Raw genomic sequence first — 27,805 nt, forward strand, 5'->3', positions numbered from 1 at the left:
AATTTGCCTACTTAAACTCTGCGCTCTTTATTAATATTGAAATTTTAATTAGTATCTATTAAATTTAGTGAAGTAGGTATTGCATGCTTCTTTTTACTGTAATGTAGTATGCGATATGTAAAATAACGAATTACATTTTTATTTCCCTCTTTTTTACTTGTTTTAATCTAATTTAGTATTTCATTATTACATATTTAAAAAAAATCTAATACGTGTATTTCTTATAAAGAAAGAATAAAAAATATTATAATTACAATGAAAAGCGAAGCTCTGCACGAAATTTTGTTTAACCGTGATATTCATCCAGGAGTAGCACATTAAGCATCCGCTTTATGAATTGCAGTTTAGCGGTAGTGATCATTGGTATTTGTATTGGTATGCTGTAAATCTTGAATTGTGTGAGAATGGTTGACAGTAGCAGAGATAAAAATAAACCATTTCAAGAAGCATATGAAGGGAAAATTGATGCCATCAAGTACAGGATTAGTGTAGATAAGAGTATAATTTCAGCTGTGGATAGTGTAAGTAATATTGACAATCACTTACCGGCAACATAACCTTAGAATGCATTTTTATACTTGAAACAACGTATTTTAAAACTACTATATACCTTCTGTAATTTCTTGTTCTGTTGAGAAAGATTTTACGAGAAAAACTGTTAAGTCTTCTGACATACAATTTGAAATTCTAACAAATTATTATTTTTTCAGTATACATTCTCTGCTGACTTTTTTTATATTTCCGTTAGATATCTGTATGTGAAACGTAGAATCAGTTTTATTTACGCGATTATTTATTGATCTGATAGCCTACTTTAAAACATAAAAATTAGTAAAGCCATATGCATTTTCAATATTAGAATATCTGGTACCTCTTTTAAGTTATTTTTTTCAGTTTTATTTTATTACAGTATGACAGTTGGGTACATGCAGGTATTGATTTGATCGGTCATTCCAAGATATTAACATTTACAGAACGAAAAAGTAATTGAATCATTGTGCAGTTGCCATACCTAATCTGACGGTGAGATACTACACTTCCTTTTCTGATGAAATTTCTAAATTTGGACTTTTAGGGTTGGATTGAATTTATTATGTGTATTTTTTTGGTTGTCCAGTTGTGTATACTAATATTGAAACTTTGTTGTGCATGTTATGAATATACAAACTTTTTACGTTTTGTATGCCAGTTTTATTAAAACTAGTACTGCATTAAATAACTCAGATAACTTCTGAATTTATGAGTCAGAATAGTATTTTTTCTTTCAATTCATTTGTTACTCAGCATGAAACATTAGTGTTCAGAGTCTTATTATGAAAACCATTTACGGGCCTGCATTTTATTTGTAATTTGTTTGTATTTGAGGAGCAGTTTTTAAAATAACTTCTGGTTACTGTCATAAATCTGTGACTTGTGACTTATTGACTTGTGTCACATGTAGCATTAAATATCACCCCAACTGTGGTAATAGGTGCAAACTAATAGATGGGACTTGTAATAAATGTTGTGGTTCTATACCTACTTATTGTCTACAAAATAATTCATGTATTACTAAAGATGAAATGACTCAAGTTAATAATGAACTTTAAGCTATAGGGGAGGATTTAAGGCAGATAAAAACTCTCAATAGCACACTATTGGGTACACAATTTACTGCTGAAAATTATGTGTCTGTTGTAGATAGATTGGATTCTAAAATTTCAAATATCAATAAGCAGATTATTGAACTGGATAGATGTATCTTTAAGATAAAACAAGATAGCAGCATCAACCTATCATCCCACAAAATGTCAAAGAGGACACAATGTGTGAAATTAAAGGTAGACAAGTGATATACAAAAATCTGATTATCTATAGTTTACCAGATAATTGTTCAAATAAAATCGAAGAAGTTAAGGATAACCTGTTCTAGTTAATATTACACTTGTTAGTATTGTTAAACTGCATCAAGGGAATCATGAGAAAGCCATACCAACCAGTTATATTCATTAGACCTCAGGATGCCAAATCAGTTGTATTAAATAAAAATAAAATTATTGATAAAAATGTTTATTAGAAGGGATGAGAGCTACAAATAAAGACAATATTTTACAGATGTCAAAAGTGAATTACACTCTTACATTAATAAAGGGAAAAAATTTAACTATCACGTACATAAAAGTTATACCAATCGTAATTATTACAATAAAAACAATATTACTATTACTAGCACTAAAAAACATAATCATCATTTTTCAGTTTACTACCAAAATTCAAGAAGTATAAGTACAAATTAATTGATTTTCATCAAGCTATATTATCTAGTCTTATCAAATATGACATCGTTATTATCACTGAAACATGGCAGATTGAGTCTGTTTCTTCAAACAGTATACAACTGAATGATGTCACATGAGATCCTTGACAAGTACCTTTCCAAGGGAAGGGGAAGTACTTTTTGCATTATCAAAAAAATCTGTAGCTCTTATTACTTAATCCATATCTAATGTCGAACAAATATTTGTATTATTTGATGTGTCATTTGATAAACAAATCTTGGATTTTGTTTACTTTCTTCCTTTGTCTAAAATTGAAATTTTTGAGTCATCTTGGAGTGAATGAGATCATGAACAGATATAATGATGCATCTTTGGAAACTACAATCTTCCTCATATTTTGTGGACTAAAAATAGCATTATGGCTTATCACTTGAACAAGGAATTACTAATATGGAATGGGATACAGTTACTGCACTAGCCAATGATTATGGTGTTTTTAGCATGAAGCAGCATAATTATATCAATAACATATTAGGAAACTCTTGATATTTTACCCAGCAGTGATAATTTATTTCTTGTGCTCCTGAATAATTTATAGCAAGCAATTAATATCAAGCTCTGTTATATCGTAAATTGAGTTTTACTAGTGATAGTCGTTATTTGGATTCCTTTATTGATTATTTTAGAGAGTTTAAAAATGCTGATTTTGTTAATACTAAGTATTAAAGGAACCTTGTTCCTTTGATCAGTTACAGTTATAAAGTATAGAGGTAAATGACACTATAAATATTTTATACAATTTGAGGCCATCAATTTGTATGTGCCATCAAACACATGCGCCAAAGAATTCTTATCTGTCATGGTTTCTGTGGAGCTTATTAACTATTAGACAAAAAAAAGAATGCCAATGCGTTATATAAATACATTCTTTTGAAAGATAAATATAATTCATTTTCTAATCTTCAGATCTAGTTGTAAAATCTTAAGCTATCAATTCTATAATAATTTAATATAAAATATCGAATTTGGTATACTAATAGATACCAAAACCTGAAATTATCTAAATTCTACGAGGAAAAATAATGAGATTCCATCTGTTGTCCACTTCAGTGAAAGATGTTCTTCTGATTGGTATCAAGCAGCTGAGCTTTTTGCTGATATTTTTCTTCAGTAAATTCTAACAATGAATCTGGTTATAAAATTCATATCGACGGGAACTCCAACTCTGTCATAAGTGATGCACAGTAGCCGCCACGTAATGGTGAGCATGGATCATCAGCCCACATGTCACTGTTATACTATTGTTCTTTAAAACATTGCCATACCATGATTAGTCTTCTCTTAGTAGTATAAATATGATGCAACTTACATTGGGTAGTAATTTTTGCCATTTCAAGATCGCTATTGTTTGGCAGTGACTTTGTTTTACACAATGTGAAGCATTTTCAAAATTTCATTAATAAAAATCAAATAAAGGACTTGGTCTGGTTCAAAATATTCCCATTGCATTTAAAAATTGCTCCTTTATTCTTCATATTCTATTACCTCTATTATTCCATTAACGTTCATATTTAATTTATCTCTGAATCAAGTTTTTCCTGTTAAATGGAAAGTTTGTTCTATCAACCCGATGTATAAATTGAACGATAAAGGTAATGATAAAATCTACTGACTAATCTCAATTCATAACATTCTAAGATTATGGATGATCTCATAACTAAACTATATGGTTAAGAATATCTTAGCGAGCGAAGCGAGTGTAGATTAAATTTGGGTAGATCATATTTATAATTTCATTTATTTAATTATTTAAATATAGCATTTCAGTTCTTTGATTAAAACATTGATTTAAACGAATGTATATAGTGGACAGGTAACTGTTAAGTACATTGGTACTTAACAATGTACGTACACTCACTAGTCAAGGTTAGCGATTGTAAGTTAAGTTTGATTAGATTATATTTATTCATTTTCTTATTTCAAAATAGCATTTCAGTTGTGCCATCTAAGAACTAACGTTAGTTCAACAACTTTATATGGTAGGCAGTTAACCGATAAGTGCTATATAATCTTAGCTCTAACTTTGAGTAATTTAAACACTGGAGAGTAGAATATACCTTGATATGCTATTTTTGTGTAGAATAATAAACGGGAAAGTTGATATTCTTTCACTACTGTGATTTTGGTTTCTATACTTCTAGTAGTAGGCTCAGAAATATGCCCCTTTTTGCCATACCTAGCTAAACTAACATGAGCAATAATTCTCTAGTATAAAGAATGTAAAAGATTGGTAATTTGAATAATTCCTCACATTGGATTATACAAACTATAAACAACACATAAATTTGTAGACATTTAATATTATCCATCTTAGATTATATTACTCAAGTATTCTAAATATAATATATATGCTTTGATATTTGGTAATGTAATTATAATGTATGTAATGTAATTATACATTATTTGTAATGTAATGTAATTATGGTTATGTAATTTGTATTTGGTTGTGTAAAGATTTTGTTGTATAATGTTAACATGGTGTTTGTAAACCGGCTTTATCAACTCCTTTTGTAAATCTTTCCAAATGTTATATTAAAGGGTTGAACCCATTATTTTGAATAAATAAAATTCATTTTACAATTTTCTATTGATATGTAGTAATTGTACCTAAAGGAACAAAGCCAGATTTTGATATTAACCAACTGTTTTTTGAAATAAAAGGCACAAATTATAAAAATTTCAGGTCACACCTATCATTAGTTTTTCAGTTGTTATTGAAAATAATCTTCTGCAACTTGTATGCATATTGTTACCCATTTCATGATTTTTTAGCCACTTTTTATGACATTTATTCATTAAAGTTTGAAATTAACTTTAAACATTAACTTTCAGTTAGTAAGTACACGGTGTCCAGGCTAAAGATATCCAAACGCAATGGCCTACATTTAGAAAACCAGTCATCCTTATCTCTTAATTGTAGGCTCAATCGACAGGAAATATCTCCAAGATTTGTTTTTTGTACTCTCACGATCAGCAGAATATGCATGCGCAGGCAAGCTAGTTGTAGTCAATATGCAACTGTAGTCAGTAGTAGCCAGTTTAGATGTGGACTCCATAATAGAAGGTTCAGTGCGTACTTTGATTAGTGGAGTTTTAGTTATGCCTGTTCAGTGATGTATACTAACTGAGTGGAATATTGATACTTCTACATCAAAGTCTATTTGTCAGTGGAATATGACTTTTAGAGATAGACTGGAAGCTTGTTTCACATACTCTAAATCATGCAAAAGTTTCAGTTAGTGATGAAACTGTGAATCGTGTATATGATGCATTCATTGCCAGTCCTGGAAAGTCAATTAGTTGGACTAGTTACAAACTGCAAATTCCTCATTCCATTGTTCATAAGCAGCTCTATTTGCGAGCGGTACAAGTTACAACTCTTTCATCACGTTAAACCAAATGATTTCTGCCTACAGCATCAGTTTGCTGCAGAGGTAATGCAGTGTTAAAAACAATTAGTCCTAATTATCTTTATACATTGGTATTTAGTGTTGAGGCAACCATTCAATTTTTCAGTTTTTACATCAATAAATGTAGAGTTTAATTTATGTGTAACTATATGATTTTTTTTTTAGACACAGTTAAATTTTATTGTATGTGAAAGGAAGTACATAGAAGCTTGTTAAACACTAGTAAAATGAAATATTACCAAAGTGTTCATTAAAATAAATGTAAAAGACAAATTATTATGTGAAAAATATGCTTATCTTCTATTTTAATTTATTTAAATTGCTTCACTATTTAAAAATACAATAAATTTCCCCTGGGTCAAAATTATTATTGCTATTGTGTATATAATATTAAAGATTTTAAGAAAATCAAAGTTATTAAAAGTTTAAGAATTAATGACTTTCTATGTTGACCCAAAACATCTGGACAATTTACCAAAATTTTTCTTAAAATTTTAGCTCAAAAAGCAAGATTACAAGCTGATTGATGTGAATCTGAAAACAGACATCAGTGAATTTCTTGAAAATGAATATATATATTAGTAAAAATCAATTGTTTTTTTGTTATTGTATCTGTCTATATTCACTTCGATACTAATTATGTCCAAGACAAAAGTATAACACAATTTTCTACCAACAGTACAGAATTCAATAATGCCTCTTACCTTATGCTTATTGTTTTTTTTTAAATTTAATAGCACTTTTGACGGTTTCCCTCATCATCAGTTAATAAAAAACTTTTCTTTTTTTTAAAATTACACATCAAACTCAAAACATAAAATTGTCAACATAATATAAAAATATTTAGTAAAAAATAAAATATTCTATGTGGTGGCCAGCCACACATACAGTACTGTACTGTTTTAGAGTACAGTACTAATTGAAGTAATTTTACTGAAGTAAACGTTTTTTCAAATAATAAACAAGCTATATAAAATACCATTATACTATAACAGGTTACTCTTAATGTATTGCTTACTAAACAGTAGTAATATTACAATCTATAACAATAACACCAAAATAAATTAAATTTTTGATGTTTACTACATTAAAAATGCATGTATAACCTAAAATAACATTGATAAACATAATTTTTGTTTCCTAACATGCGATACTTGATTTTAATCTGTTTTTTGATGCTGAAAATGAATATGAACTCATAATCTTTCTATCACCCATCAATTTTGAAAAAATTTTTAATTTTAATTTCAGGATTTTTTTAATTTTTCAATTTATAGTTAGAACTTTAAGCCCCTATATTGTATTTTGTTAGCTCATTTTATATTATTTAGCTTCGTTAACATAATTTGTAAACTATAAATAAACAATACTAGATAAAGAATTAAGTCATATCATAGTGACATATGTACCTATGGTTTGGCGTGAACCAAAGGATCATGTAACCGATTGTTACTCTTGTTTAGTAAGTGTGTCTGGAATTTCTAAATAAATCTAAACATACTGTAAATTATCCTTCATTGCAATCAGGCCTGTACCTCACACTGAAATTATTCCAGTTCCTGAGCCACCCGTGAATGTATGATTATGTTTTAAACATAAGCGATGAAGAATCAGGCAGTATTGAAGAAGACAACAATTATTTTTATTTTGAATTATTTTCCAATAAGCCACATCTTTCTATCACAAGGTGAATTAAATGACTTTGTTAGGGATTTAAATTTATCAAAAAATCAAGCCAAACTGTCAGGATCAAGACTGCAGGGTTGGGATTTACTTTAAAGAAATAGAAAAATTTTGGGCTTTTGAAGCTGACAAAAAGAACTTTCTCAGTACTTTATTGATGAAAATAATTTGTTTTGTTGCATAAATAATGATGAGCGTATGTTGCACTTAGGACAAGTTCATAAACCTGAGGACTGGCGCCTTTTCATAGATTCGTCCAAGTATAGTTTAAAAGTGGTTCTACTAGACAACACAACAAATATCCTTCGATACCAATCGCTTATGCTATTAATTTGAAAGAGACATTTGATGTGATGAACGACATTCTTGAAAAATTAAATTAAAACATTAAATAAAAACATAGCTGGAACATATGTGGTGATTTGAAAGTTGTAGTTATTTTGTTAGCCATGCAGTTAGTCTATACTAAGTACATGTGTTTTTTTTTTGTGAATAAGACAGCCGATCTAGAGATAAATATTATGTTACCAAAGAGTAGAAGAAACGAGACAGCTTAACTCCAAATGGGAAAATGTTATTCATGAGCCCTTAGTTGAACCTAAAAAATATTTTTACCCCTTCTCTATATCAAGTTAAAACTAATGAAAAATTTTGTAAAAGTAATGAAGAAGGATAGTCCTGGATTTTTGTACATCAGGCAGAAATTTCCGAATGTAAGTGAAGGAAAAATTAAAGAAGGAATATTTGTTGGTCCTCAAATAAGAGAGTTGGTCAGGGGATGACATATCTAACTCGATGTTTAATAATGTACAAAGTGCAGCTTGGGCTTCATTTAAAGATGCTTGAAAAACTTTCTTGACAAGCAAAAATCTGACAATTACCATGATATTGTTAATCAACTTCTTACTTCATATAGAGTTGTGGGATGTAATATGTCTTTGAAAATAAATTTCCTCCGCTCACATCTGAATATTTTCCCAGACAACCTCGGAGACATAGCTGATAAACATGATGAACATTTCGGTGATGGAAAGCCGCTATAAAGGGAAATGGAATACTAACATGCCAGCTGATTACTGTTGGACATTAAATTGGGATGTGCCTGAGGCTATTTATAAAAGAAAAGTATCAGCGAAATCATTCTAACATAGCTATGGCCATGCAAAATTATAAATTTTAATATTTTCCCTTAATTTTTTTTAAGTGTAATTTATTTAAAATTAAGGGTGATAGAAAAATTGTATTTACAGATCTGTAATATACGCTAAAAAGCAATTCAAGAAATGGTATCACACTTAGAGAAATATAAAAAAAGTTTTTTTGTCCGTCAGTGTAATTATTAGAAATTTTTATATCTTATAACTCAAAGATACAGATTTTTAAACAGTTTCAAAAAACATTACTAGTTGAATATAAAAGGTCATTTATTTGTATTTGTTGAAAAAAATGTTGTGCAATATATTGAGCAGTAACAAATTTTAAGTATTAACAGATTTTTATAATTAACATTAAACAGCATGTTGGACAGAGTAACTAGGATTGTTAAGGCAAGTGAAGCAAGGAAGGGAATTACCTTCAATATTGATTGATTTCAAAAGTACTGTATTATACTGTTAAAGTGTACAAAAAATTAGATGCAATTACAGAGTGCTTATTCTGTGAATTTCTTCATAAAATCAGTTATATCAATGATATCAATGTAATAATCACTCCATTATGGTATGCATTTTAATTTTTATGGGTTATTGTATTATGATTTTAATTATACATTTTATTTGTTTTATAATACTGTTATATAATTTCTAAGTGTGGTTTTGGTGTTGTTTGAGCTGTAGTAATATTTGAGCTGTAGTAAGTAATATTGTATCTAGGCACTGATTATGATACTTTGTTTTGTGCCTAGAAAAAAGTGTCATTTGTTGCCAAAGTAATTTTTGTTAAAATTAAAATATTTTGAAATCAGAAATTATTCAGTCTTTATGTTTTGTTATTGAAGTTTTTTTTTAGCAATATAATTTGAATAATTTTTTTTGACACATTTTGGAATTATTACTTTCAATATTATTTTTGCTAAATTTTATCTAATTTTAAATTCCAATTTGCATAATCACTAAATTTTAAAGTGTTTCTATAAAATTCTGATAAATATTTTGTTTGAATAAAGAAATGGAATATTTTTATTTACTTATTAATACTCATTTAAAAAATAAAATTTTTTAACTTTCTTATTTAAATCTTTATTTACTTTTTAATTTTTTTTCAGAATGGAAGATTACTATTACATTGGGCAGCTCTTGGAGGTCATGATGAACTTGTACAATATCTTTTGGAGTTAAATCCTACTGCTGCAAATGCAGCTGATGATGTTAGTATTTAATTATTTAACTTCAGGGACGGAAATTCAATTCTGATGTGTTGTATTTTGAGTAGTTTTCTTAAGATATTTTCTTGTTAATTCTTACTTTAATTTTGTTTGTTTTTATTGTTTTTAAACTGGTATACCAGTTGAACATTTTGTGGTTTGGTGTGCTTAATAATTCACTTTAATATCACTGATGTGCAGTGTAAGATAATTAAAAACTGTTCCTACAGTTAATGCATTCCAGATAGTTTCTCATACTCTATATATAAATAATATTGGTATATGTAGTATGATATATATATATAAATAATATTGGTATATGTATTATGATATATATTTATATATAGTTATGTAATTGTCTGGAATATTTATGATGAAGCAAGAGGGAGTTCTCAGTTATGAGTAAGTAAATGAATAATACTGGAATTTGGATAAATGATGTGCAGTACAAAGCAACAGGCTTTATAGATGACTTTGTTCTGAAAGCAGAAAGTATTGTTATACCCACTATTATTCCAGCTATTAACCAATCCTTTGATATTGGCGTTAGCAAAATGGGGGATATCCTCTCCTTACTCTTAAAGTTTGAGACAACTTCAATAAAACTTTTTCTGAATGATAGTATGCCAAGGAACAATTGAATGATCACCATGTACATGTGATTTTTCATTCTGGGTAATCATCAAAGGCATGGTATTTTCTTAAAGTCCAGATGACCTGAACCTCTTAAGCTGTTGACTGAAAACTCAGTCTATTTTACAAATCAGGACAAAAATTTATTCAAAAAAATGTCTAATTCATTAGCTAAACACTGCTGCAAGTGCATTAAAGCAGAAGGGAAATTCTTTGAACTGTTCCTTGAATGTTTTAAACATGTAATAATAAAAAAAACTTTTTGTTGTACTGTTTTCTTATTAGTTATTGGGAAAATGTTTTTCAGTTAGATTTTCATTTGCATTTAAAAAAAAAAATAATTTGAAATAATTTTTATTTATTACAATTTTCAGATTTTAATGACTCCATTGATTTTGGCCGCTTCTGCTGGACGTTTAGCTGTTGTTCATACATTACTTGGAAAAGGAGCAGATGTAAATGCAAAAAATCAAGAAGGACATTCTGCATTGCAGTACGCTTGTTCTAAGGGATGGAGAGAGGTAAAAAACCCAATTTCTTTATATTAATAAATTTAATGACATTTCATTTCTTTCACTTTTTCTTGAATTTGCTTTAGTCATACTTCATTCAGTAAATTCTCAATATAGTTATAATAAATAAATCATGATGTATTATTTTAATTATTGGATTTAACAACACTCATTGATATGATATGATGTATGCAGTCAGAATGGTGGTGACTCTGATGCCATGCTGCTGCATGTATATTTACGGTATGATATGTGTAATATTTTTCTAGGCTTACGGTTGGGTTAAGCATGTTGTTGAGAGAAATATATTGCATTATTAAATCAGTGGAAAATTATATTTACAGTATGTTATATGAACGGGATACCATAAGCTAATGTAATGTAGATTAGCATAATTTTAGTAATGCTATGAGTTGAATAGGATACAGACTACAAAGACTGCTAAAAATTGAAATTGAATGAGTTAATAAAAAATTAAATGCTACTGATGTTATGCTGAATTGATTTGTTTTAATAATGAAAATAAGTAGATTACGTGTGACATAATGTTTTTACTGACATGCTAGCAAATGAATGCGTGGTGAGAAATCGGGGAGTAATGTGGGATTTCATTGCAGTATAATAGGTTGTGTGAGGTGATACACAACTAGAAAGAATCGGTAATTGAGTTTAAACAACTAAGGAAATTAGAAAATATATATTAAAACTCACGGTATTTGAGAATTATAGTAGTGCAAACAGAAGGATCTGGGAAAGAGGCAGTAAGCAGGCACAAACATGTAGTTTGATCAAAGAGTGATCACATTTTTTAACATGTGATCAAACAAGTGTGAGGAGTTTAATCTGGAACTAGGATCTAGCTAAATAAATTTGTTAAGGATCACATGATTTTTTGATGTTAATGGGTTTTTAAATGGTCTGGAACTTTCTGTTATGTTTTTTTTTTTAAAACCATTGCCAAAAAATGTATTTATTAATGTAATTGAGTAACTGTAAAAATCCAATTCAATATCTATTGTAAAATATTAAATGAGCGATTATGAATAAAATAATTTGATTCACATTAAAATAAAAATTATTATGTACATATGGAAAGGAATAGAAAATACATTAAATATTTCCCAAAAATTCATGCAAGTCAGAGAAAATAACTAATTTATAAAGCTGGTAAGTTGATAAGTTTTTGTGAGGGCAGGATTACAGGTGACAGCTTTCTAATGGTAAGAAACAGCTGGATTAGAGCAGGATCTAGCTGTGTTTTTTATCCAAACTATCTTCAGCTCAGGTCAATAAACTGACCATTGCAAAAATTCATTTTTAAGCAAACATGGGATAAACTCAGTTTATACTTTTATAGACTGAATGTTGAAATCTTAAGGTACTAAAATTCTCTACCTTCAAGGATTTTATACATCTTTTATCTAAAATACCTCTTGTAATCTTGAAAAGACCTTGGTGAAAAACTCTCTTGTTTTCATTATTTATTCTGTATATTTTTTTGTTAAATCCAAAAACTTTTCATTCTCTTGAAGTGATTTTTTTTCGTTTCCTTATTTATTTTCTGATCTATACAAATTTTCATGCAATTAAAAAAAAAAAAAATGTTGAGCTGAAGCTGTTGAAGTAGAAACTGAAAAATGGGTAGAAATCTTTGTCTATACTTCAAAAACTATTATGAACAATTGATGCAAATTGTATGCAGTTTAATTTTTGTTTCTCTAAATCTTTTAACAGAAGTCAAAATAAGTGAAAATGACAGAAAACAGTCAGTGACTAAGAGGGAGGTTATTGTTTCATGTGATAAGAATGTCAGTAAAAATCTTTATAATTTAAAAAAGTCCAATGTACAAATAGCTCAATTTTGTTAACCCTATAAATTTGTTGATGCATAGATGCAGTAGTCCTGCTCATTTACAGAAAACAATTATAGACATTGTTCTAAATGCATTCTCTGATTTGACTGATATTATTTGTAGTATTAAGAAGTATATACAGAATAATTCTGGAAAAAAGGGTAACAGTTGAACTGATTCTAGAGCTTAAAATACAGATTTCAGTTCCCTCTGGTGAAATGAAATTATCCTGAAATTTTTATGATGTTATATAAGAGATAAACTTTATGGTTTTTGTGTTTTTTGATCTGAAAAAGTAGAATAAAACATGTCCCAGAACTGTATCTCCTATAGTTTTCTTGTTACCCAACATAAACAGAAAAATTAAAAGATTAAAAACACATGTTTTTAGGTTTGAAGAATAGTAATTTTGGTAAATAAGTAATAAATGCATAAATTTTATTATCAAAACGTGTAAATTTAATTGTGAGAAAATTGATGTAATAATTGTAAAAAAAAAGGAAAAAAGCAACTTTTATTAAAATCAAAATAAATACCTTAATTTTAAAGATTGATTTTTTAAAAATTAAATTTTTTGTATTAAAAACAGCTGTTTTTAATTTTTACAAATTCTTGATACTTTTCTTAAGTTTTATTTTTCTTTTAATAATAAGCTTTTTTCATAGACTTATTATGTCAATTTTCTCAGAATTAAATTCTCTAGAAGTTTCTGTAATAAAATTTATTCATTTATTAGCCATTTAAGAAAGTTATTGTACTTCAAACCTATGAAAAGTGTTTTTCATCACTGAATTTTTCTGTTTTACATTGGATATCATGAAAACTATGGGAAATACAGTTCTGGGACATGTTTTATGAGATTTTTTTGGTAAAAAAGCCGTAAAGTTTGCCCCTTATTTAACTTCTTAAAAATTTCAGTATAATCTCATTTCACCAGGGTAACTGAAATTTGGCCGGAATTTTACTTCATGGTGATGAATGTAAATATTCATTACTCATCATATTAAAAAGTAGAGGATTATTCTTTGTGCATTGGTTAATAACTGCACTGTAACTATTTATAAATAAATATAATTATTAAAATACAAAACAGAAATTCTTTTCAGTATAAAAATCACGTAAGTATGAAAAATAGTGTTTTCCATATGTTATCTAAGTATGTAAGTATGTTTATATTCTTATCTTTTAAGTTTTTTGATCAAAAAATGATGGTATTAATAGAATGTAAAATCATAAATGTGTATTTCAGATTATACTACTACCATAATATAATACCTTGAAAAAAATGTGTGCATACAAATGCATTCATTTATGTGTTCTCTTGGATTGAATGTATTTATTACATTTTCTGTAATTTATTTGTATAATAAACCCAATAACACAAAACTGAAATATTTGCTAATTTTGGTGACCAAAAACTTTTTTCCATATAATGATATTCAAAACATTTACAATATCTTTTATTTTAAATATAACTCTTGCAGTTTGGTCTATTAATCTAACAGAATTATATATATATTACTGAATGAAATTAAACTTTTTAAGATTCATGTTATTCCTCTCTACTGTTAAACTATTAAATTATATTAATATAAACCACCTAGTGCAGAATGTTGGGATAAGATGTATCTTAACTTAATTTTATCATGAAAAGATTACTATCCTTCAGTGGGATAGTAATTTACCAATTAACAGAAAAATTAAATACAAACAATCTTTTAATATTACAGTCAGATGAAACAATTACACCATTTATCATGTCAGTTAAAAATATAATATAAAAAAGTTTAGACTAACTTTTAATCGTAATAATAATAATAATTTATTTACCATTTTAGATTATACCCTTTTGAACTGATTCCCCAAGTTAACTGGATCACAAAAATTTCATAAATTATACATCCCAAGCTTCCTTTGATCAATTATAAATCTGCTCCTTGTTATATTATGTTCAAAATAATAGGTAAAATTCTTAGAAAAAAAAATGAATTTATCTAATACTTTAACATAAAAAATAGTTATGTATCAGTAAATAAATTAAAAAGTATATACTTTCAAAGATGTTTTCCTGATGTTTAAATTAATTTTTGATGTAAGAAAATTATATTTCTGACTGAAAGCTCATTTCACATGTGTTATTCGGCTTTTTATATCGCTCCTGCTTCATCCATCTAGTAATTCTACTTCCTAAATAACAAAATTCTATCTCCATAATCTTTTCACTTCCTATTTTTATATTCAGTGGTCCACATACATTATTTCTACTGCATTTCATTACTTTCGTTTTGTTCTTTATTTTCATGCTATTGTTCTTGTGTAGGACTTCATCCGTGCTATTCATTGTTTCTCTAAATCTTTTTTACTCTGCAATTATTACTATATTATTGGTAAATTATAGCATCTTTATCTTTTTTAGCTGATAGTTTATAAAGATTAAAAAGTAATGGAGATAGAGAACATTCTTGTTGGACTCCCTTTTTCTATTATGGTTTCTTTATTATGTTCTTCCATTATTATTATTATTATTGCAGTTTGGTTCCTGTAAATGTCAGCAATTGTTCTTCTATCTCTATACTTGAACCCTAAATTTTTTAAAATGCTGAACATTTTATTCCAGTCTATGTTATCAAATGCCTTTTCTAAGTCTATAATTGTGAAGTATTTTGGTTTGTATTTCTTTAATTTTCCTTCTATTATTAATCTGAGTGCTAAAATTGCTTCCCTTGCCCTTTAATCTTCCTGAAATCATATTGGTCTTCTCCTAACACTTTCCGCACTCCTCTCAATTCTTCTGAATTCTAGATATGATTTTTTATGCATGAGTAGTTAAGCTAATTGTTCTGTATTCTTCTCTTTTATCTGCTCCTGCTTTCTTTGGTATCATGACAAAACACTGTTTTTGACGTCTGACAGAACTTTTCCTTTTTCGTAAATATTACACATCAGTTTGTATAATCTATCTATCGCTTCCTCACCGGCACTGCACAGTAATTCTGCATGAATCCCGTCTATCCCAGTAGCCTTTCTGCCATTTGAATCTTTTAATGCTCTATTAAATTCAGATCTCAGTATTTTATTTCCCTTTTCATCCTGTTCGACTTCCTCTTCTTCCTCAATAATAACAGTTTCTAATTCATTTCCTCCATATAACTCTTCAATATATTCCACCCACCTATCGACCTTTTCTTTTGTATTATAAATTGGGGTACCATCTTTTTTTAACACATTATTACACACTAAATTATGGTCAATATCAGTGTCTGCCCCAGGATAAGCTTTGCAGTCTACGAGCTGATTTCTAAATCTTTGTTTAACCATGATACAATCTAGCTGATATCTGGCAGCATCACTTGGCTTTTTCCATGTTTATATTCTTCTATTATGATTTTTAAACTGGTGTTGGCAATTAACTAACTTATATTTCATGCAAAACACAGTAAGTCAGTCCCCTCTTTCAATCCTTTTGCCCAGCCCGTATTCACGCACAATTTTTCCTTCCTTGCCTTTTCTGATGCTTGCGTTTCAATCTCTTAACTATTATTAAACTTTCATCCCCTTTTATGTGTTTAATTGTTTCATCAGTTTTTACATATACACACTCTACCTCATCATTTATCATTGGTACTTGTAGACATATAGATGTTAATAATCGTTGTCGGCTTAAGTTTTGATTTTATCCTCATTACAATGATTCTATCACTGTGTGTTTCGAAAAAAATTCTACTCTCTTCCCTATCTTCTTTTTCATTATGAAACCTACTCCTGCCTGCCCTTTATTTGAAGCGGAGTTAATTATTCTAAAATCACGTGACCAAAAGTCGTTTTCCTCTTTCCACTGAGCCTTGCTAATTCCTACTACATTTACATTTTACCTATTCATTTCCCTGTTTAAATTTTCTAACCTACCAACCTTTTTTAGACTTCTTACATTCCACTCTTCGACTCATAGAATGTTATTTTTTAATTTTCTGGTGATCCCTTTCTTAGTACTCTCCACCTAGAGATCCGAACAGGGGACTAGTTTACCTCCAGAATATTTTACCTAGGAAGGCGCCTCCATCTTTGTACTTGAAAATGCAGAGAGTTGCATTTTCTTGGAAAAAAACAGCTGTAGTTTTTCATTGCTTTCAGCTGCGCAGTACTCAGAAGATTGAGTGATGTTGATATGGCCATTTAAGTCCTCCTTTTCTACGCCCTTAACAACTACTGAATGAGCTGCTGTCCTCTTTCAGGAATCATTTCTTAGTAAACAGGTACCTCTCTGATATGGTTGCAGCTTTGTCCCAGCTACTGTGTATCACTTAGCACTCAAGCCCCCTCACAAATGGCAAGGTCTAATGATTCTAGAGGGAGTTATAACAGTTAGTAATGGTAATAAAATGGTTAATTTTACTACTGGTCAGTTTTGGTTTATTTGCAGTATATATAGCCCAGATGTAATTGTTTTGACTTTTTTTGATAGCTTGGTCTTCTAAGGGTTAATAATTCAATCATGACAGGATGCAGAATCCCACAAAAGTACTTTCATGATAAAATTAAGATAAAATATGTCTTACCTCAATACTCTTTCTGTATTAGGTGATTTATTATTATTATCTTTCATGACTGCATAGGATCACTTTAGTCAGTTCGTTATCCAAGTCTCTTTAATGGGACTGTTTGGGCCTTGCAGTCTTCCTAGTACTTTTTCGTATGTTCCAAAACTTGTGTCCTCTCTAGTGTTGAAAATTTTCTTGTAGTTAGTTTTTTCTTGCGAGTGTGAAGCGATCATTTTTGTTCTTGATTTTCTTGTTTAATTTTATGTTATCTGTGGTTTCTACTGATGTAAGGCCAATTTCCTTCAGATCCTCTTTTATTTCTCTGATCATCTGCTTCCTTTCTTGGTGTGTTTTTCAAGTCGAGATTGTATTGTTGCTGTTTCAGAAGTCTTGAATCTTGCATCCTCATGATATGTCCAAAGAATCTATTTTCCTGTTATGCATGGTATCAATGATGGGTTGTAACTTTTTGAACACAACTTTGTTGAGCATGATCCACCACTGCCTATCTTTCTGCTACATTTTATTGATGCAGGTTCTTCCAGTTCTTCTTTTGATTTTCTGGAGTCTGTCTGTCTTTGATTGTTTGTTCAGGTGGAAGATTGTTTCTGCTGCATAAGTGGCTTCTGGTTTTAGAACTGTGTTGTAGTGTATTTTTGTGTTTATTGATAGGCATTTTTTTATTATAAATGTACCAGGTTATTTTTTGAGCTTTAGCTAGCCTGTTTCTTTTTATTTAGATCGAGGTTTTTTTTTTGTTTAGCTTGTTTGTTACTATTTTTCTGAGGTATTTAAATTAGGTTACTATTTTGATTTTATTACTGTTTATGTTTACTTCTTTTAATCATCTTGGTTTTTGTGGCATAATTTTTCTCTTTTCAAATGAAATTTTGATGCTAGTTTTATTTGCAATGTTTTGAAGTTCTAGTATCTGTGATTTAGCTTCCTCAATGTCGTTTGCTAGCAGTGCCAAGTCACTAGTGAAACCAAGACAGTTTGTGTTGCTTTTTCAGCCTATTTTTACTTTTGGGAGCATTTTTTGAGCCATTCCCTCATTACCATTTCTAGAGTGCAGTTGTGTAATAGCAGTGAGAGCCCATCCATCGCATTGGCGCTGTCCTGTTTTGATTTCAAATGGTTCTGAGACCTCACTTCTGAATTCTACCTTTGAATTAGTGTTAGTGAGGGTCAGTTTTGTCATGCTTATTAGTTTAATATGTAGTCTGAGGTGTCATAGAATTTTTAGTAGAGATTCTCTGTGGATGCAGTCATAAGCTTTCTTGAAATCTACAAATGTTATCACCATGTCTCTGTTTTGTTTTCTTGTTAAAATCCATTATTAGTTTTACTAATTACACTCATGATCTGGTCTGGACAGCTTCTCCAGGGTTTGAAATCTTCCTAGCCTTTTCTTGAGTTGTGGACTGATTCTGTTGAAGATGATTCTTGAAAGAATTTTGTATGTTGTGTTTAGGAGTGAGATTCACCTGTAATTGTTAGGGTCTGTTTGTCCCCTTTTTTGTGTAGCAGATGGATGAGGGCTGTTGTCTAGGGTTCTGGTAGTTTTGTTGAAGGGAAATTTTTTCTGATTTTCCTGCATGTTTCCAGATTTCTACAAAAGTCTGATCTACTGCTGCTGCTGCTTTGTATTCTTCATTTCACCCAGTGCTTGGTAGACTTCTTGCTTTATTGTAGGAGGGTTGATGTTTTCTGGTTGTGTTGTTATTAGGGTGTCGGTGTTGAAGTTTAGGAATTCTGTCAGTTCCTTGCAATTTAGGAGTTTGTTAACATATTGAGTTAGGATTTCTGCATTGTCTTTATTGTTAAGGGCCAGATTTTCATTCCTTATTTGTAGGGTTGGGGATTCATATTTTTGGAGCCGATTTTTTAAGGTTTTGTAATAGTCTTTTGACACATTGCTACTAACTTCAGTGTGTCTTTATGGTATTGTCTTTTTATTATCCTTAGTGTTCGGATGGTTTCTTTTCTTTGTTTTACTATTTTGGAAGGATGTTTCTGATTTTTGGTATTGGTGATGTCTTATCTCCAACATTTCGCCATATTCACTGTTCTACCATTGATGTCTTTTACAGGGTTTTATTGGGGCTACTTCTGTGATTTGTTTTAAGGTTTTTGACTAGATCTTTGATTTTATCCGTGATTGTTATTTTTTTGGTTGCTTTATGTTAATTTCATTTTCTGATTAGTTGGTTAGGGTCCATTTTTCTTTGGGTTACAGGGGCTTGGTTTTGTTGCTTTCTTTAGGGAGTAAATTCAGTTTTAATCTTAACTACATAGTGTCAAGTTCTGAGTCTGTGTTTGAGGAGTTCAACACTGTAGATTTCCTTGTGGTGGTGTTCGTCCATCCAAAACATGGTCTAGTTGCCATTCTCTTTTATTGTAGTTGGAGGTTTATATAACAGAATTTAAAATGTAAATATATATATATATATATATATATATATATATATATATATTGAATTTTGAATTTTTGCTTACAAAACTATTTATAGTTTGTTAATTTTCTGAAATTTTATTGAAAATGTTTGTGACAAAAATCTTTGAGAGGGAATTTAATTGTTCTAGTAAAGTCATTTGTTTTTTAAATTAAATTACTTAGCTTGAATACAGGATTACAGAATTACAGCATGTATGTTTCTCTACTGCTGCTGTAGAAGTCAGATCCGTAGGGAGCTCTTGTACATATATGTGCCTGCAGACTTGATCCCTTGAAATTTTTTTTTAAATATGTGGTGATTATTTTTTATTAATTCTGTTTAAATAAAGTATTAGAATTTTTTCTTTTAATTTTTATATTCATGTGATTATTGTTTTTAAGAGAACTGATTAATTGTAAAAGCCTTCCATTACTTGCCATTTTCATTGTTACATGTATGTATGTATTTTATGGCATTTTTCTTTACTGTTTCATGTAGTATTATAAGTTTGCTAGAAAGTGTATTAAATAATTTTTTTCATTAAGTTTAGTGTTATCCGTATATTATGGAATAAATTTTTGTATGATTACAAATGTTTTTCATTTGTACTGAATTTTATTTAATCTTTTACTTTTTTTCAGATAGTAGAAATTTTATTAAATAATGGTGCAGATGTAGATATTTCTGATAAAAGAGGTGCAAGGCCATTGCATAGGGCTGCTTCGTTGGGTATTATAGCAATTGTACAACTACTTCTTAATGACAAAGGGATTGATGTCAACGCCCGAGATGTGTATGGAAACACACCATTGTAAGTTCATTCACAAAGGTACATTTTGGTGGGGGAGTGCTCCCTTTCCACAATTTTTATGCCAGAAATATGTGTGAATATAAAAAAGCTAGGAAATAATCTAGCAGCCATCTTAGCATAAAATATACTGTAGTTTAACTAATAATTTTCTTTCAGTTAATTAAATAAGCAAGTATAATTTATGATATAATAATAAAAGTTTGTCAAAATAATATCCTTACACTTTAAGTTTTTTGTTACTGAGAAATAATTTACAATTTAACAGCTAAAGCAAGTACAAAAGCAACATTTTTTATATGATAAAAAATTATTGTTGGTGATTATTTGTATATAAAAATTAGTTATAACCATGAAATATTTAAATATGTAATAAAACTAGCTCCCTGTCGCAGCTTCGCTCACGCTATATGGTTTCCCAATTCTTTTATTTTATGTTCTTTAATCAAGTAACTGGAGGCAGGTGCAGCCAGTCACACATGCAGTAAGAGTGGCAGTGGTTTTTTTGGTTGAGCAACAAAACCGCGCTGTTGCTCAATCGTGTTGTGCGACTGTGTGACTTCGCACCCGTTAAAAAAACCCAAAGATGGTTTTTAAATATTTATCTGAAGAGATTTGCAAGCCAAAATCTACTGAATATCTGGTTTATTATAGTCGGGATTGGGAAAATTTACAGTCATTGTTCAAAATTTTTTTACCTTTCGTCATCCCCTTTCAAGGCTGAATTTCAAAAATCTAGAAATTGGTTTATTGACATGAAGATTACACAACCAAAAATTAGGTTGATTTCTTCATTTGTTACAGAGAAATTAAAAAAATAATTTGATTTCAAAAAATTCAAAAATCTATTTTAACCCTTGAAACTCAGAATTTCAAGAAATCTAGAAATTGGTTTTTAGATATTAATAAGCATTCAATTCAAACCCAGCTCGAACAGTGTTAGACACGCACAGTTCATTAAAAGTTGTGCTTCAGCTGACATATCTCCATTACTACATTTTTTTTAGAGATTTTTCAGAATGAAATATATTCAAAAGCCTTCTCAGTTATGCCTAGAAAAATGGATAAAAATTTGCTTGCAATTGTTCCGTAAATAATAGTGTAGATGAACTTTGAATATTTATGATTTTTAAACCTACCAAATAATATTGCTGCTTTTATTTTCTGTATAAATAAAAAAACTTATGTAATTAGAATGATCAGAATCATCAAAGCACTAAATTAATAATCATGTAAAATAAATCTGATCAGAATAATAGTACATTACAGTATAACATACTATAAAGATTGTAGATCTTTAAAAAAGGAATCTTGAAAAAACTGGCTGGATATATTGGCATTTTGCCTGGATAGATCAAGAGAAGCTGTTGTAAAATCTTGATCAGAGCATCATCAAATGAACAATTAATTATAAAATAAAAAATCGAATTGACCAAAATCCATAATAATTAAAAATGTAATTAAACATAATAATAATACATTAAATACATGAAGATACTAAATAAATAAATAAAATAATTACAAAATTAAAAACAATTCAAGTTAAAAACAATTCAAAATTAAAAACAAGTTAATGAAAATTATTTGTGCACATATTTATTATACACATTAAACAGAAAATTCAGAATTTTTATATTATTATTTAACGAATAATAAACTTTATTATTTGTTTGTTTGGTATAACTAATTTAAATGAGTTAGCTTGTAATAAAAGTTATATCCACTTTTCAGTGGTTTGGACCAATTATTATGTGATTTAATCTGCAATTAAAAAAATTGTTTGTAACATGTTAATTTATAAAATAAGTAAAATGGTTTAATATCATTGTAATGTTAAATTTATGATATAGTTTTCAAATATGACTGCTGCAGTGCAGTGGAAATTGTGTTTGCAAAACTGTTATTCATATCTATAAATACTATTAAAATTGTAATATAATTTTTTTTTAATGTTAACACCTGAAATTTCCGAAGTAAGCTTCTTACTTAAAGTCTAGGCCTTCCTAATAAAACCATTATTTAATGTTTTTGAATTTAAACAGTTTATTGAATTTACTCTAAGCAGACTCCTGAAATATTAATACCATATCAAATTATTAATTGACGACTCTACATAAAGCCATTTATACTCATTTGAAAGCCTTTTTGAGCATCTAATGATATATTTAATTCACCTTTAAAAACAAATAAAAAACTATGCTAAACAGTTAAATTGAAAAACAAGATTACATGCAAAAAACTTTTACAATGTTATTTAAAATCTAAATCTGGTACCTGTTTTGATTTTTAAAACATCATCATGAATAGTCACTATAGAAAAAGTTTGTATAAAAGAATAATAAATGAAAAAGGAAGATATAATAATTGCAAAATTGTTAGTTACCAAATAAATGTTACTTAAAGTTTTCCAACTATTAAATCCCTTTTTATTATTATGCACATTTTTTAAAACTTTTTTCTGATAAACTATTTTGCTCCAGTTTCTAGGTAATGCTGGGCTATAGTTAATTTTTCTGATACGTATTAACGAGTCAAATGCTCCATTATTCTAATTTCAATATCACTTTTAGATACTCTGTGATCCCAAATTAAACTTTTGAGTATTTACAAATCAAGATATAGAAATGCTAGTTGCTCTTCCCACAGGTTTCATTTTATTTTTAATATTTCTGCAGGTGAGGCCAATTTCCTAGACATAATTTTTAAGGTATGATTTTAAAAAAATATTTCTTGTTTTTGTTGTATGGAGACCAGTATTCATTTCTGTTCATGCTTTCTATGGTCCTTCTTTAGTGTTTTGAATTAGGTTGTTTAATTGAATTTGTAAAATTTTTTTTGGATTCTTTTCTGTTTGTTGTCATTAGTTTTTTTAGTAAATAAATTGGATCTGAGCATTATTCAATAAAATTCATTATTTTGCAATAAGCATCCAGATCAAGCAGCACTTAATGTGTTCTGTAAACCATCACATTAAAAAATGGGATCTTAGGTTACATAGGATTGGGATCTTTATATAAATTAATTTCAAGCCTAAAAATGGTCATCTGGTTGATAGTAAATCTGTTTGTTTACTTTCAATTTTATAAGAAAATTTAATGTCTGTTAATTTTAATTCTTTTAACAGTAGGATGAAAAATATCTCTCATCATGTTGTAAATATCAAACTTTTATTGTGAAAATGTAAATAAAATTTATGCCATAATATCTGGTTAAAACACAAATACTTTTATAATTCATATAAAAAAATTCTCTTGTTCAACATTCATGTTGGAATACACAAACATGTGTATTTATAATATTATTTACATGTTCATTTACTTTTTTTTCTATCCAAATTTTTTCTTCAACAGTAATCTTATCCTGTCAAGTATTTTATTTTGATTGATTAGTTATTCAGTATTGTGGTTATAAAATTCATATTAGTGGTTAGAGATATAAGTATCTCTAGTATCATATACACCATGTAAGACCTGCACTCTGGTTTGTAAAATTAAAAAGTTAAAAAAAAAACATTGTTACTTTTTTATATTTTATTAACAAAATTATCATAGAAGATTCAATGTAAAACAGTATTTGTAATTTGCTTAATGTCAGTAATGTTAGTCTATGCTATAAATATTTAATTAAAAGCAAAGAAATTATTGTTTGTATTTACTTTAATTACTGTCATCTATAGAATTGCAATTATTTTCATAATCAATTAACCACAAATAACCATCCTCACAATTAATAATAATTATCCATCAAGAGCATTTGAAATAAATAACTGTAATAATAATAATAACGGTAATAATTTAAATAACGGTATTAAAATACCGTTCAAGAAATATCTTGAACGGTATTTTAATTGAATCATTTATTATTGACCAAGCTGCAATAATCCACTGACAAATTTGATTTTGATGGTTTTTTAATCTTATGAGATGATTTTGTCGTGTGTGCCACTGGCCTTCCAGTCTGTGAAGTTTTTTTCAGATTTTTGGTTTTAAATGATCGGTTCACATAGATATCTAGAGGTTGAAGAATATATGTAATTCCACCAGGAATAATATTTGATAATATATTCAAGCAATCAGTCGTATGACCCTAAAAATGTCTATTACTAGTATTGAAAGATTTTGTAATAAAGCACCTGGTCGAGACTCCTAGATGCATTTAATCCAATCCAGTACTATTTCATTATTCATCCATCTCTTTTCTTTTGCTCGTACAGCAATATCAGGTTGAAAATTTTCACCTTTCAGTAAATTTTTTCCTTTAAAAATCGCATACAGGGGTAATTTTTCCGTATTCAAAAGTGTTGTCAACATCACTAAACAGTATTGTTTTTTGTAACTGGCAGTTCATATCTGAACAATCTTTGCACTACACTTTCAGTTGTTGATGACATATCCAAAGTCACTGGTATGTGGCTTAGGGAATAATTGATCCTTTTATGTAAATGTATCAAGAAATTTTGTCAATTTTTTGTCAATTTATCTTCATATTTCTGGTAGCCACTATGTGGTATTTTCATCCTTCTTTTAATAGCAGACCTGTCATCAAAGAAATTGGCATATCCAGTTAAGACTAGCTTTAAATCCACTCCTAGCTATATTTAATTCATCTACAATTTCCGTTGCTTTCATTTGATACACTTTCTGTAAAAATTGCTTATCCAAACTGATGTCTATTCCACATATTTTCTTCTATCAGGTTTTCCTACCGAAATGCTTTTTGTTTTTTTTGGCTATCGGAGATTTTTTTTTCTATCTTTCACCACTCATGAATGCAGGACTCTGCTATATGAAATGTTTTGCTTGTAGCACAATTTTCATGTTCCTTTGTGTAAGCAATACATATAACTTTTCTTCAATAATGAATGAACTCGGTCTTTTTTTTCACTCATTCTGAAGTTTTTTGTACATGAAATTTTTATGTACTGAACAGTTGCTTTTCACAATGAAAACTGATCATAAAATGATTGATTAAAATGTTTGTATATGAAATAAAAATAGCTGATGTGTGAGAAAATCCTAAGGACAGTTTCGGATAAGTCTGGGGTTATGTCATAGATAAGTTTAATCTTCTAATACTGGTAATTCCTCAAAGTCAAGTTATTTGTTTTATCTAAATAATTTAATTTCACTGGATGTATGTTCATGGTCAAAACAAAACGTTGATTTTATAATTCTGTATAATTAGAATTTTACAACTCTGATTTAAATCTTAAAATCGATGTACCAAATGCAGGGTATGTTTGCAACTGTCATTCCAGACAAAAATGGTGCCCATGGTACTTGGATGTATGCAGTAATAAAAAGTATCATTCTAGTGGCTTATTTATTATTGAACAAGGACTGTTAAAAATGTTTTGTCCATTTTTTATTTACAGTTTATATCAATGGGAAAAATGAAATTTTTTGTTTTTCCTTTTTCTAAAAAATTTCTGATGTTTGTCAAGTATTTTCCATAGCATAAATGAGTTTACAAAATTTTTTTCCATCAAAAGTTTCTGCCCATTTCTTGAAAGAATATTTTGATTTCTTTCATTTTATTAACAAGATGTCTCTTCTGAGGTTCCTGTAAGTTACTAAATTAATGAAAATCTGTTAGTAAGTTCATAGCTGTATAGGCAACATAGTAGGTGACTCATGGTTTCTTTTCAATGCAGTTTTAAAAAGAAGCAATTTTTTCTGTGATATGCAAGCACACATAATCATGTTGGAGAATTATGCATATGAAAGTGTCTGGATGCATATTTTTGATTAAGATTTGAGAGTTTCCTTAAAACACTTTGATATTCATTGCTTGTTTTAAAAATATAATTTGAAATAAAACATGCATATGTTGTTGCTCATTGTTAATGAGACTGGACTTCTGACATATGGTAGATCAGACATATTGATCAGTAAACAACTTATACTAATAATGTGTGTGCCTGATGTCTGTGACATTTGTCTGTTAATTTTCACTAATGTTTCATGAGTCTCACAAATTTTTATTTCTTTTGGCTTACAGATTTATTATAAATCGCATCTTCTTGAATGTAAACAAAAAAATACACACTCATTTTAATGTTGTCATATTAGACTGAAAACTTCCATTAAGGTTGACATGTTTCTTGATGCAGGAGGAATCACTTCATGACTGGCAAGATAGCTGAACTATATTCATAGTAGCAGATTTAAATCAGATATTTATAATTATTTTAACATCTGTCATATATCATAACACAGATGAGATCTGGCATCTAATAAAACAAAAGGGTATTTATCTGCTGTTTGTTCAAGACTATCATAAGATTGTTGGTTTCATAAAAACCAACAGTTTTCTTGTTATATTATTATTTGTTTACTAAAATTAAAACTTCCAGATATCAATATTTATTTATACAGTTATTGAGAATTATTATTTTTTTTTCAGGCATTTAAGTTGTGAAGAAAATCGTACCGAGGTGGCAAAAATTCTTGTTCAACATGGCGCTAATTTAGAATCTCTGAACAATGATCAACGAACACCTCTTGATTTAGCCGATGTCCTTTTACAAAGATTATTAAAAGATATGGTCAAATGATTATTTTTTTGCAAATTGCCTCTTTTTAAGTATTTAATTTTTTTTTTAATTAACTGAAATTTCAGAACTTTTTCTTGTATTTGTTATAAAATGTTTTCTTACCTATCTATAATCTTTTAAAATTTATATGTAATATTATAAGCATTTTAACATTCTGCTAATTAAACATATTTATTTATTTTTTAATAAATGTTATCATACTTTCTAATTTAAACATTCAACTTCTTAACTGGCCTTCTGTTAATTTGTTGGAAATGGGATCTTAATAGTGATACTTTAACTATTTTTTTAAATGAAAATGAAAGCATGTAGGGTAAAAGCCTTTTTAAGATACAGGCTGAGCTTTTTCTAAGATTTACATTAATTTAACAGTGTTAAGTACTTCTGAAAGATGGGCATTATTATATGCCTCACTGGAATTTTTGTAAAAAAAGATAATTACAGTTTCTTATTATAGTCTTAACAGATTTACTAGTCTTAAAACTTAACTAAGATTCACAAGTTTAAACTTTTTGTTTTATACAATATGAGTAGCATATTTGTTTAGATAGATATATTTTTCCTGGAAGCATTTTTAACGTAACATCTAAACATATTAAATTTTTACATATACTCTCATCTTTTAGTTCTCTTTCTGCTCTGTTTGATGCAATAGATTTTATATATAGTTTTATTTAATTACTGGTGAAATAAA

The 27,805-nt window shown here is 28.6% G+C and overlaps 1 protein-coding gene across 1 annotated transcript; it reads left to right on the forward strand.

Annotated features, from left to right (window-relative positions):
• The first annotated feature begins 387 nt into the window (after positions 1–387).
• Positions 388–27,319, forward strand: LOC142330065 (palmitoyltransferase ZDHHC17-like). The gene is made up of 5 exons (XM_075375099.1): positions 388–521; positions 9,675–9,776; positions 10,781–10,927; positions 20,389–20,558; positions 26,961–27,319. The coding sequence occupies exons 1-5, from the start codon at positions 405–407 to the stop codon at positions 27,109–27,111; spliced, it is 687 nt and encodes a 228-aa protein (XP_075231214.1). The 5' UTR covers positions 388–404; the 3' UTR covers positions 27,112–27,319.
• Positions 27,320–27,805: the final 486 nt, after the last annotated feature.

Source organism: Lycorma delicatula, chromosome 9 (genome assembly GCF_047948215.1).
Source record: "Lycorma delicatula isolate Av1 chromosome 9, ASM4794821v1, whole genome shotgun sequence".
In the NCBI taxonomy this organism is placed as follows: Eukaryota; Metazoa; Arthropoda; class Insecta; order Hemiptera; family Fulgoridae; genus Lycorma; species Lycorma delicatula.

Excerpts from the sequence above, each read along its gene's own strand:
- LOC142330065 (XM_075375099.1), top strand. The coding sequence starts at position 405 with ATGGTTGACAGTAGCAGAGATAAAAATAAACCATTTCAAGAAGCATAT. Across the intron at positions 522-9,674 it reads TAATTTCAGCTGTGGATAGT|AATGGAAGATTACTATTACA; the intron begins GTAAGTAATATT and ends ATTTTTTTTCAG. Across the intron at positions 20,559-26,960 it reads GTGTATGGAAACACACCATT|GCATTTAAGTTGTGAAGAAA; the intron begins GTAAGTTCATTC and ends TTTTTTTTTCAG.